The sequence below is a fragment of the Ictalurus furcatus genome, chromosome 23 (genome assembly GCF_023375685.1).
Source record: "Ictalurus furcatus strain D&B chromosome 23, Billie_1.0, whole genome shotgun sequence".
In the NCBI taxonomy this organism is placed as follows: Eukaryota; Metazoa; Chordata; class Actinopteri; order Siluriformes; family Ictaluridae; genus Ictalurus; species Ictalurus furcatus.
This window is the reverse complement of record NC_071277.1, coordinates 16,582,368-16,595,200: the sequence shown is the minus strand read 5'-3', so window position 1 is coordinate 16,595,200 and position 12,833 is coordinate 16,582,368. Positions and strand designations below refer to the sequence as shown.

At 38.1% G+C, this 12,833-nt stretch overlaps 1 protein-coding gene across 2 annotated transcripts; it reads right to left on the bottom strand.

Annotated features, from left to right (window-relative positions):
• Positions 1-1,017: 1,017 nt before the first annotated feature.
• On the bottom strand, positions 1,018-10,429 carry azin1a (antizyme inhibitor 1a). Of its 2 annotated transcripts, XM_053611590.1 has the most exons (12): positions 10,047-10,425; positions 8,891-9,013; positions 7,276-7,466; positions 6,656-6,829; positions 5,954-6,126; positions 5,104-5,238; positions 4,686-4,767; positions 4,472-4,546; positions 3,366-3,531; positions 3,061-3,176; positions 1,627-1,829; positions 1,018-1,406 (listed from the first exon to the last, which is right to left on the bottom strand). In XM_053611590.1, exons 3-12 carry the CDS (start codon positions 7,381-7,383, stop codon positions 1,292-1,294), a joined length of 1,347 nt encoding a protein of 448 aa, XP_053467565.1. In that variant the 5' UTR covers positions 7,384-7,466; positions 8,891-9,013; positions 10,047-10,425; the 3' UTR covers positions 1,018-1,291. The 2 variants fall into 2 exon arrangements, with proteins under 2 accessions (XP_053467565.1, XP_053467566.1); XM_053611591.1 differs by lacking the exon at positions 1,018-1,406 and having other exon boundaries at positions 1,689-1,869; positions 10,047-10,429.
• Positions 10,430-12,833: the final 2,404 nt, after the last annotated feature.

The window sequence follows — 12,833 nt, the reverse complement described above, 5'->3', positions numbered from 1 at the left end:
CCATTTTCCTTGGTCTACTATTATGTTTTCCTTTCATAACCTTCCCATTTTGTTTATACTTGCACCAAACTTTAGACACAGCTGACTGGGAACAACCAACATATTTGGGTTGTTGAGTTTTGTAATCCTTTCCCTTGTTTCAATTGACAACTCTCTTGTTGGGGTCATGTTTCCTTCCAAGATTATGATCTGTAAGCACTCTCTTTTAACTGCAGACTAATTAGCATTTTTAGACTTGGGCTGCTATTTGTTTTAGAAATGTAAATTACAAGGTGATTCCATAATTTTTTCCTCTAAGTGCCATTAATTAAACTAATTTCATTTAATTTGTTTGAGGTATGTTTCACAAAGCCAGGATGTTCAGCTATTAAACAAAACTTGTAATTTGTTTATTTGCTACGAAGTTAAAATAAAATAATAATAATAAAAAAAAAGGCCAGTGAACATCCTCAAAGTGTGGTGATTCAAACTCCAAAGGTTGTATGTTCCCACTAACCATTTGTGTTGCCGCCCCCCCCCCCCACACCCCCCACACCCCCCACACACACACAGGAGAGTGTAGCAATCTTCTTGTGAATCTCCTTACTAAATTGCAAGGGGTTACCCTCTGCCAGACGTAGACGAAGTAATCAGCAATGTTAACCCAGACTGAACATAGAGATATATAGAGGATTTTGTCAGCTCTTATGCCTTCTAGGTGTTTACTCAACACTCATGTTTCTAAGGGACCCATCTAAAACTTTACATAAGCTTGTTAAGTAGATGGCAGCAAATAAAATCTAAAAGGAAATGGTAAGAGAAAAAAGAAAAGAAAGAAAGAAAAAAAAAGCCACGTGCTTTACGAACAGTGTCAGAATGGAGAGTTGGACTCATCGAATTCTAAAAATATCAGACCACAGCACTGTACTGCCACCTGCTGGCTTCTCCAACACCAGCATCATAAACACATGGCTTTTAAAAAAGTACAAGGCTTCTTCGTATTCAATAAATAAACACCCAACTCTGTCTTGCACGAAATATTATTACATATATGCGTGTTGGTATATATTTATAAAACTGAATTAAATACTCTAGCAGGTTTGTAAACAGCACTAACCATCAACCCCGCAAATGAATAAACTCTATCGTGACATGACCGTAAATGCATTTCTTCTTGCACCGATAACCCTTCTGAAACCTCATTCGTTGTATTCTGGTCCCAGAAGAGTCCAGATGGCTCCTTTATTTATATATATATATATAAAAAAAATTAATTAACCCGCGAGGCTGCAGTAGCCGAAGAGCAGCTTTGCTAAGCCGGAGTGGAGATGGCGCTCTCGCTTAGACTGGGCTTCTGAAAACACGGGACCAGAGAGAAGTTCTTCAGGGCTGTGTCCAGTGTGACGCCGTAGTTTTGAATCTCGTACCTGCGTAAATAAAACGGGTTGTATAGTGTTTAAGTCCATACAAAATCAGTGTTGTTTTTTTTACTATACACACTCACTACAGAGGGCTTTGCATAATGACACAGAAAAAGTAAATGTTACTTTGATGTTTTTCCAGTAAATGTCTAAAGGAAACGGACAACACCGATGCATTAGGCAGCTACATTTGAGTGTTTAAAACCATAATATTGAAAGCCCTTACCAGTCTTGCGCAGAGATGATGTAGTGAACGGGCGGCGTGGGTTCTCCCGTCGCTCTGAGACTGTTGGCCCCGGTGTGGTTAAACACCAGCCAGTCGCCAACACTGAGCTCTGGGAGAAGACAGGACTCCAGCACCTGGTCCAGACCATCGTTCGTGCTCCCCCACAGATTGCTGGCGAAGAACGGCTCCTCAGCAGAGATCTCCTACAGCAAGACAACCAACAGCACACCGCCATTGAGTTTCCTTGTGCAGAAAGGATGGATTAGTGAGACTTCTCATGGAGATAGTTTGGGTTGCTCCGGTTCTCCACCGAACATTTCCACTCATTTCAGGCACAAAACAATGTACGGAAATCCAGGGAATGATTATTGGGATAGCTTTGGAATTATACACAAAGTGGGTGATTCTTAAAAAGGGACGTTGAGGGGCTGCCAAGAAAAGCTGGCGATGCCACAACCATCCAAAATGGGTTGTTCTCTCTGAGTGGCAGGGATGGCACACGCTCTTTCCCCTTTCAATCACAGCCACACTAGACAATCTATGAGCTCATGTATGCAGAAGAAGGCGGACAGCATGGTACTCTCCCTCAAGTGTGTTACGCTTGCTCTGTGATGCAGCACGAGCTGCAGTTTGAAAAGATGTGGTTGGCCGGCTTCACGTGTCTCTCAGGAAACCAGTGTTAGACTTCACCCTCCATGGTTGGTAGCTGTTATACGCTCGTGACATTATTTCTGCACGGATCGGCCAGGTCTGTGTTTTTCTCATAATACACTACCGGTCAAAAGTTTCGAAACATTAATTCGTTATTTTTACCCCCGCCCCACCATTTTAGAATAATAATAAAGTCATCAAAACTCTGGAGTAACACAAGTGGAAGTATGGGAATTATGTTGTGCTAAAAAATCCACAATAAATCAAAAATAATTGAAATATTTTAGCATCTTCAAAAGTAGACACCCTTTTCTGCCTAGAATTTCCAGAAATGTATTCTTGGTATTTTCTCAACCGATTTCTTGAGGAATTTCCCTGAGATGCTTTTTAAACAGTATTAAAGGAGTTCCCACCTACGCCGGACACTTATCAACTGCTTTTCGGAATATTTAATATAATATCCATTTAAAAAAATATATTTTTTTGTAAATAAAATGTTAGTTTTCTAATGAAAGAAGTGAATATGTTAGCACAATTATATTTTTGTCTACAACACCAATTTCAAACACTTAAATCATTCACCTTCAGATCAAAAGGTTTTTACGATTATGAGAAACATTTCAGTCGAGCGTCTCTAACCTTTTGACCAGTAATGAAAATATACATACATATATATATCCCATTAAACTAATCCCATATGCCCCCCTAATAAACTAATCCGATCCGAAAAGGGCTTAAGATTAGATACTGGCTGTGTGTCAGCTGAAAATGAAAATGCTTCACCTTAAGTAGAGATGGAACAGGAACAGACTCCTCCAACAGTTTATAGGAAAAAGAGCCAAACACTCCATCGTTCAGACAATAGGTGAACTCCGGCTCATCGTTTCCAGACAGAGCATCTGAGGACAAAATATATACGCGTTAATTATCCTGTTTGAAGAACGAACACATCATATAAATTGTTTTTACAAGACAGCGACAATTCTTGATTTCCTCTAGAAATGTCACAGCCAACATCACTAGATGTAGCGTGCCAAAGTATGTGCAATTTTTTTTACAATTATAATTAAGTTTTGCTCAGCACTGACCGTGTGCATGATGCTTGGCGTCCTGAGCTGCCATTTTCTTTGAGATGATGCTCACAGCCAGTGAGAAAGCAGCAGACACATAATAGGCTCCAGGTTCAGCGATGACAGACACACCCGTTGACTGAGGGAAGTACACATCCAGCATGGGTTTCAACGCCCTGTTCACCTGCATCAGAGAACAATTTGAACCAATTAAAAAAAACAAAAAAACAAAAAAACCTGTAATTGAGGGGAGGGAGAATACACAATGCACATTATAGCATTCACCTGCATTATAAATATCATCAGAGGAGAAAAATTAAGCTACTAAAATAACCTGAGGTGGCATTCTAGCATCTTATACCACAGTGCTGTTGATTCAAGTATTCTTGAATCTGAATGGTCACAAAGTGTCCATTAATTTTCTATAAAAATAGTGCTGACTGTAATTCAAATCAAAGGTTTATATTAATGCGCTCGTTCGTTCTGTCTTAAGTTAACATGACGAGACAATAAAAGAGAGGCTTGTGAGGGAACAACTGTTTATAGCTGCTATATGTGACAAGAATCAACTTGCTTCATCAATGTTCCACAACATTAATTGCAACTAAAAATGGATTTAAAAAAAAAAAAAGGCACAAGTTCTTTAATTTATAACACATTTTATATGGTATCAGAAGAATAAAACACTAACAGGATGTGCTGTTATAAGAAAATAATCAACTTCAGGTTGTTGATAGTAACACTGGCTGTATCAACATGCCCACGAGTATTTTATTCAGTGGTAGGGCAGTGGTTAAGGTGTTTGTCTACTGCTCAGAAGGCCATGAGTTCAAACCCCAGCACCACCAAGCTACCACTGAGCAAGGCCCTTAACCCTCAATTGCTCAGATGTATGAATGAGATAAATGTAAGTCGCTCTGGATAAGTGCATCTGCCAAATACCATAAATGTAATGTAAATATAATAGTTTTTGTCCAGTAGAAGATGCTGTGGCTCTGAGCCAGTGTGACGAGCATTTTAGAAATCTAGACGCTCTTACAACTTTCTATCGGGTTCACCTCAAACCACTCAGCTCTCCAACTAGATGATCTTACGCGTAAATGTGATTTTAAAACACACAGTACCTTTTCTAACTGAGCCTCGATTCCATCGAAACCTCCACCAACGTCTAGAATACTCATGGCAAATCCAAGTTCAGCCTACGTTAAAATCAAAAACAAAACAATTATACATGAGGCTGGCTTTTAAAGCAAGACCCGCACTTGCATCCTTTACAAAATCAAGTACACAGAGCAACATAAAACAGCTGGAGGTACTGCAGACGTGCTGCTGACTTACCCCCATGTCGAACACACAGCGTGCATCTGACACAGCATGAGTGAAGGCCTCGGGCTCAGCGCAGCAGCTGGGGACATGGAACCTGGAACAGAAAAAAAACAAACAAATCTGTCACTTACCATGCACAGACATGTGGCAACAATTAGTTATACAATGCATCATGACTCAGCATGCACAGGATCAGATTATCATCACTTGGTTTAATTTTGGGAAGAGGCCACCGAGGTAGACAGCATGCGCACGGGCAGAACAAGGGAAACAAATCTCATAAATATGTTCAACTCTCATATCATAATTAATAATGATATGAATCTTTTATATCAGCACACATTAATTAATCTCTTTAGCTGGACTCGATTCATGGCTACATTCACTAAATTCACTTCAACGTTGTAACACGTCCGTGCGCGGGACTCACTTGACTCCGGTTACGTTCAGGCCGAGCTCCTTTGCGCACTCCAGCAGGTGCCTACAGTCCTTCAGCGTGCAGCCGAACGGCATGGCCGTTTCCTCGTGCTCGCAGCAGCCTGCTGTGTACACCTGAATCAGCAGCCTAAAGCAAACACACAGTTTTCAGAGCTAAGCATGTTGGGAGTATAGCCGGCCCAGAACAAAAACAAGTCTCAGAACAGTGTGTACATGTGTGCGCACACAGGATATGTTCACTGTCCACAAAATACGCTCATGGAAATGATCACTAGTAGCTTCAGACGAACAAACCCCTCTGGGGCTGCGTTAGGTAAGGGCTAAAAACACTTAGCGGAATGTCGATATAGGAAAATAATCAGTGATGGGGTGGTGTGAAGCAGAGTTACTGTTACCACACCAAGGTTGATTCATTTCCAATAACCTCTCATCGGGAAGTGTTTAAATTCCTCTTCAAAATGAAAACATGTATTACTTCTCTGTATAATGTATACAGGTGCATCTCAAAAAATTTTAATATCATGGAAAAGTTAATTTTTTTCGGTAATTTTATTAAAAAAGCCACAAGATTAAAATAAAACAAAAAAAGGCTTGAAATATTTCACTTTATGTGTAATGAATCTAGAATATATGAAAGTTCCACTTTTTTATTTAAATTACTGGGGGGTTAAAAAAAACAAATAAAAACAAAACTTTTCCACAATATTCTAATATTTTGAGATGCACCTGTAAGCACAAAGATGATTCTTGTAGAGTTGTAGCTGTTAAATAAATAAATGCTGCCTGCACTGAAGAACATTTACTCAGTAATTAACATGACAATGGTGCACCTGGATTCTTACCTTGCATTTGGGTGGCATCGAGAGATCTTCCTCATCTCAGCTTCATTGTCACACACCAGCAGCCGGACGCCATGTTTAGCAGCATATTTAATGAGGGAGAGTTGCTTGCAGGCTCCACCCAGGATGACGTCTTGAGCAGGGACGCCGAAGCTCTTCGCCAACTCCAACTCGTTCTGTGGGAAAAAACATTTTTTAGATTAGGCCACACCCACCTACAGATTTCTTGGATCTGTTTAGCTGTGCGTTACCATGCTTCCATCTTGTTTTTTACCTCCATTCAAACATTTCTAGATGATGTCATACAAACATTTAACAATATATTACCAGGGCCTTGATGTGGAAGATGAGATGCAAAGTTTGTTAATTGAGAACTCAACGATACAGTTTTAGGTTAAAAAAAAAAAAAAAAAAAGACCATCCAATATGGTAGCTAGTGTTCTTAATGAGGATGTCGGTCACACAGGATTTCTCCTAAGAAGCCTGGTTTGAGCTTGTTTTTGAGTGCTCATGCTCAAAACAGCTGAACAGTTACCCGTAACTGTTAGAGCTAGAAGTCATTAATCGGTATGTGCTTTTTGTAAACACACCCTTCACTCAAGGACACCATGGTGACCGGATGTCATTAATTATCTCAATTCAAGTCATAACGCAGCAGTCAGACTCCTGTGACCTAAAGGAGACACGCCATAAATTCAAGTTTACCTTGCTGGAGCAAACGAAGCCGGTTCCCAGTGCAGCCAGGATCTCAACCACCACAGCACTGCTGTTACACTTCATGTCGTAGAAAGGTCGAACATGGTCCATGTGAGTTTTCCATCGGATCTGCTGCCAAATGATGGCACCCAGATCCGCCACGAAGAACGCACTCTTTTGTGCCTAAAGGAGAAACGAACACACTGTTAATCATCTGCTTTAAAACCCCAATAAACCCAAATTGGTTGCTTTGTAACGAGGCAAATTCTGGTCTTATAGGCACAATACCCAAAAAGTGTAGTGTATGGAGCCGATTGTTTCTGATTAGAATATTAGGCCACGCCCACCTAGACAGCTGTCTGTTTAGTTTGATTTGGGCTTTATCTTATGACCATTTTGGGTTTTTTCCCCTTTGTTTTTTGGATGGTTAATAAAACAATCCGGTAAAAACAAATTAGTTTTGAGCAAACAGTAACGCAAATTTGTTTACTGAAATTTAACACCATGTGTACATAAAATATAATTTAAAAAAAAAAAAAATTAAAAAAAAAAAAAAAACATCAAAGCTGTTGCCGTTTAAAAAAATGACACATTAACCCCTCCCGTCGGTCTGTCCCGTAAGGACTCACTTGCGTTTGGTCAGAGATGTGTTTGTTGATGACGTCATGGAGAGCGGTGTCTCCTTCAAGCAGCTCGACAGAACAGAGCAATTCATTCAGCGTCGCTTTCATCCTCATCCAAAAGTCCGGGTTAACACAGTCATAAAGTGGGTCACCTATTTAGCAAAGCCCTCACAGCTCCTGGGTCCTAGCGATATCCACTGAAGAAGAGAGAGAGAAAAAAAGAAAGAAAAAAAAACCCCACATTATTAGCCTTTCTATGATGGACATGAAACTTCGGCATTTACGTGTAGATTATGAGAAAGCTTACTTATAACTTTTAGCTTTGGCAAAAACTCATACATAGTGCTGATGTAAGTAAGCAATATCATCAGAAGTGATCATAAACACAGAACATTTATAAAGTGAATTATAAGCTTTGAGCATTAAACACAGCATTGAGCATTATCATGAGCCTTTTTCATAAGATGTAAAGATTTACAGACTTATTTCACTGTATTGTTACACATGTATTTAGAAAATACAGCACAGTAAAGCAACACTAATGGGACCAAAAAAACCCTTCAGTGGGCTATTTTTGAAGTGGTATAAACATAAAATGCATCAAACTTTAAGTATGGAATAAAAATACGATAGGGTCAGGAAAATAATCAGTGACGGGGTGGTGTGACGCTCTCTGACACGATGCAGAGTTACTTTTTACCACCCTGAACTTAATTATGTTCCTCTAACAGCACAAAGTGTTTTATTCTTTTACCTCAGCAATTTGCACAGAAGTACAATTTATTTCTTGATTAATATCAACACACCACCCCCAACCATTTACAGTTACATTCAATGTTGTGGAACAGCCATGAAACAAGTTCACATTATAGGACCTATAATCTGTCTTTCCCTCACTCGCCTCTTTTTCCACCTCTTTCTTGTACTTAGGACAAAAGACGTTTATTAAACTTGTCAAATTAAGTGCAAACTTTCCCATGTCGTAAGTCTTACGGTGACAAAAGCCTTACTTTCTCCTTACAGAAAGCATCACCACATCAATGTTGAGTGTGTCTTATACTCACGAAACATTACAGCAGGATTATTGGGTTTTGTCGAGCCAGATATCTTTTCATAATTAATTGCGTCTTGTGAACTGATATGCGGCGATGTGCACTATGTTCTGTGACTTGTGGTTTGTTTTGTGCTTTTGTTATTGGATAGCTGGAATCCCAGCATGCTTAGCTCAGGAGTACTGTGTGTGTGTTTGTGTGTGTTTGTGCACACACAGTTGCACCTGCAGGTGCTAGCATTAGGACAATGTTGTAACCAAATCATTGATGTTGGTAACAGTACACGACTCAAACAGCTGAAGTGAGCAATAACTGTACATTTTGGCAGAAGTGTGTGCCATTTTATTAATATAGCAATACTAACATTTCTCTGTATTTATTTACATTTTATTCTGATGTTTTGATTCCTGTTCTGTTTCTCTATTAGCCACTCCTACCTATTTATATGAAAAATAGGTGTGGAAGATACATTCCACTTTAAACAAACAAGTTTGTCATATGAAATCAACAGGCTTGTCACCGTCACAACCGAGCGGCACTGTCACTCTAGTTCTACCGACTTGACTTACAGAGTGAGGTCGAAAGCCAGACCCCTCCTGTTATCAGCTAGGATCCCAAGGGGGCTCAGCGTTGAAGTCCAACTGCTCACGGCACACAACCGCTCCTGTGCAGTTCTGACGAGTCACAAGCAGCTGCATGAAACACAACAAGTTAAGAAACGTCATACCATGACAAGGGTAATGACAAAATGAAAGCAAAAGAAAATAAGATAAGAAACAAGATATTATTTTAGTACAGTGAGTTGCATAAGTATTCGCTCCCTTTGAACTTTCCACATTGTGTAAATGTTACAACCTGGAAGTCAGATGGATTTAATTGGGATTACATGGCGGCAAAAAACCAAAACAGCCCATAATATTGAATTCAATGCAGTTATACAAAATTATTAACACATTTATTACATGTTTATTTGTAGTAAGTTCACACGATAATTTACTCCATTCAGATAATTATGTGACGTTGATGGTGACTAATTTAAAGGTTTCTTAGAAACAGGGTCACAACACAGTTATGCTTTTTAGTACACATTTTCACAAACCATATCCATCCATCCATCTGGCTACCTACCAAAAGGTATTATTAGAGAGGAACATAATAGTAGTAATAATAGGATCAGTTCAAAAGGTTTGTAGTAATATTATATAAAGTATAATAATAAAGTAATGCCCAAAAGACATACGTGCCGTTTACAACAACACACAGTAATGCAATTTGTACTGGTACAAGGGCACGCGCCGACCGGATATGAAGACATCCGCCAAATTTATGACTCTGACAGGAAGGACATTTGAATTTACCCAACTTGTCAAACAGAACTTTACATCCAAATACTAGACAGGGTTAACTAGCCAAATAACTAACCAACTAGTTATCGTGTTAGTTAGTATTAGCAGGGTTAATATTACTCACTAAGAACTCGGTGACCGCTAAGCTAGGTAGCTAAATATACACCTTAAATAATAACATACGTCACAATTTAATGTGTTGTATATGTATATGATTGTTTATATTGTATTTAAATAACTGTTTATATATGTATATATATATATATATATTAAACATGTTTCATTTTCCGGCAACTCGCGCTACAAATACAGGAAGAAACTTGGCTTAATTTACACCCACGAACGCTAGCTGTCTCTTAGCTTAGCTTAGCTTACTTACCCGAGAGAAATTCCCAGTAAAAGGGTTAAACCGTCTTCTCTTTTTCGGCGGAATGTTTACAAAATAGAGGGAACACTAATGATAAAGATAAAATTAAGAATTCTGTTGGCCATATATGTATGTGTATATATAAATCAGAAGGTGAACGCAGATATCACTATTCAGGGCGGAGGAACTGAAATACGCCTAACACACTCTTCTTCTTCTTCCTGTTCCTAGCGTGCTAGTTAGTTACTTCCTCTATACGGGGAGACATTGAGTGGGCGGGGCCACGATTTATTTTTTTTGCGTGCATGTAAACCAATCAGATGACAGGAGGTGCATTCCAAACACATTTCCATCGACCAATCCAAGAAGGTGAGTATCAAAGCTGTTGAAGGTGACAGGAGAAGGGGCGGGGTTTATGTTTAAAAATTAAAGGTACATTATAATCTGAATAACCAATGCAACAATAACTGTGCGTTGGTTCACGTTTTATTAATCTGTTTTATTAATCTGTCTTATTAAACCAAATGTGTTTTTATTTAAAATATACCGTTCCTTTATGTAAATTGGGGATAAATAATTATAAAACAACACGTTTATGAAAAGATTAAGTACAGATTTATAGATTTGTAACTCTAACAGTGACAGATCTATACATTATCAGAAATAATATTCAATGTAATTATTTATGAACATTTATATAATGAAAACTATATGCTAGAGGTGGGAAACCGGATAGACAGATAGATAGATAGATAGATAGATAGATAGATAGATAGATACATAGATAGATAGACAGACAGACATTCAGGCAGACATATAGATAGATATATATAGATAGATAGATAGATAGATAGATAGATAGATAGACATTCAGGCAGACATATAGATAGATAGATAGATAGACAGACAGACATTCAGGCAGACATATAGATAGATATATATATATAGATAGATAGATAGATAGATAGACATTCAGGCAGACATATAGATAGATAGATAGATAGATAGATAGATAGATAGATAGACAGACAGACATTCAGGCAGACATATAGATAGATAGATAGAGAGATAGATAGATAGATAGATAGATAGACAGACAGACATTCAGGCAGACATAGACAGATAGATAGATATAGATAGATAGATAGATAGATAGACAGACAGACATTCAGGCAGACATATAGATAGATAGATAGAGAGATAGATAGATAGATAGATAGATAGATAGATAGACAGACAGACATTCAGGCAGACATAGATAGATAGATAGATATAGATAGATAGATAGATAGATAGATAGATAGATAGATAGACATTCAGGCAGATAGATAGATAGATAGATAGACAGACAGACATTCAGGCAGACATATAGATAGATAGATAGATATAGATAGATAGATAGATAGATAGATAGACATTCAGGCAGATAGATAGATAGATAGATAGATAGATAGACAGACAGACATTCAGGCAGACATATAGATAGATAGATAGATAGATATAGACAGACAGACATTCAGGCAGACATATAGATATATAGATAGATAGGTAGATAGATAGACAGACCTACCTTAAGCATAACATTTTCCACACATGCATGTTTTCCATGCTCTGTATATGATTTATTGCACTGCACTGTTAGTTGTAGGATTAAAGCTATGATGTGAAAATATCATCTAATCCAGTCTGCGAGCTCTTCAGCACATCTCTCAGGTCGAGGCTCTGTGTCCAGCATATGAGCAAAACAGATGCTGCTCCGTTATTTGAGAGCTGCTCTGAGGGAGGAGTGATGACCGCTCACACCAAGGGTCTCATAAAGAGAAAAAAACAAACAGAGGAAACCAATGTGAGGCATCTACGGTCTCGTGATTTAGTGGTCTTATGTGACAAGTCTAATCTTACTGTAGTGAATTTTAGATTCTGTGCAGGAAGTTCCCCTTCATGAAAGTCACTCTTTTTCTTGCTATTCATTTGCATGTTTTCCATTCAGGCATTGTTAAAGTTATGCACATACTGCATATGGTTTTGAAATGAAAATGCTGGTATATGATTGTCACCATATGTTTCATTTTGTGCTAATTACAATTTACAGTACACACGAATGCAAACCTTTAAATATAGGTATAATTGTTAGTATAGTATAGTTGGTGTGAAAATTCTAATATATATTTAGTGGCATGTGCTATATGAAATTACATATTTAAAACATTAATACATTTTATTTTACCAACAAACCCTTATAATTACTTGGTCTGGCTTATCTCTGATATCTGCAAATACACAATAGTCATGTTATAAAGACGTGCATCTTCAAGAACATCTTCAGTGATGTTCTTATGCAGTCCAACTTGTAATTTGGCTCTTAAAGTTTAATATGTTTGGCAAAACAAAAAAATTTATTAAATTAACACAACGTGTTCTCACCCCAAAATGTAGGCACGGCGTTTGGGGTCCAACATTGGTTTATTCAGTTTTGCACTGTTATGAATGACTATTTCACCCAAACCCTTTTCCAAAGAGACAGGCCCATTGTGAAGAAATGATTTGTACAATTGCAGGGATAACCTTTAAAAAGTAGAACTATTTAATAGTCTGCACTACTTCCATTTTCTTACTAAAATCCCGCCTTTAACTAGTAGGAGGCGGGGCTTCTGTGACAGAACGGTAATGCACTGAGGGAAAAATAAATTCTGGTTCTCCAGAACGTCTGCCGTTCCCAATGTTACAATCTTTATCTACACAGAGAGTTTTGTTTATTGTTACAGATTACATTAAGTCCAACTTTGTGTTAAACCTCAG

Excerpts from the sequence above, each read along its gene's own strand:
- azin1a (XM_053611590.1), bottom strand. The coding sequence starts at position 7,383 with ATGAGGATGAAAGCGACGCTGAATGAATTGCTCTGTTCTGTCGAGCTG. Across the intron at positions 5,239-5,953 it reads CGATGCCACCCAAATGCAAG|GCTGCTGATTCAGGTGTACA; the intron begins GTAAGAATCCAG and ends TGTTTGCTTTAG. Across the intron at positions 1,407-1,626 it reads ATCATCTCTGCGCAAGACTG|GTACGAGATTCAAAACTACG; the intron begins GTAAGGGCTTTC and ends TTATTTACGCAG.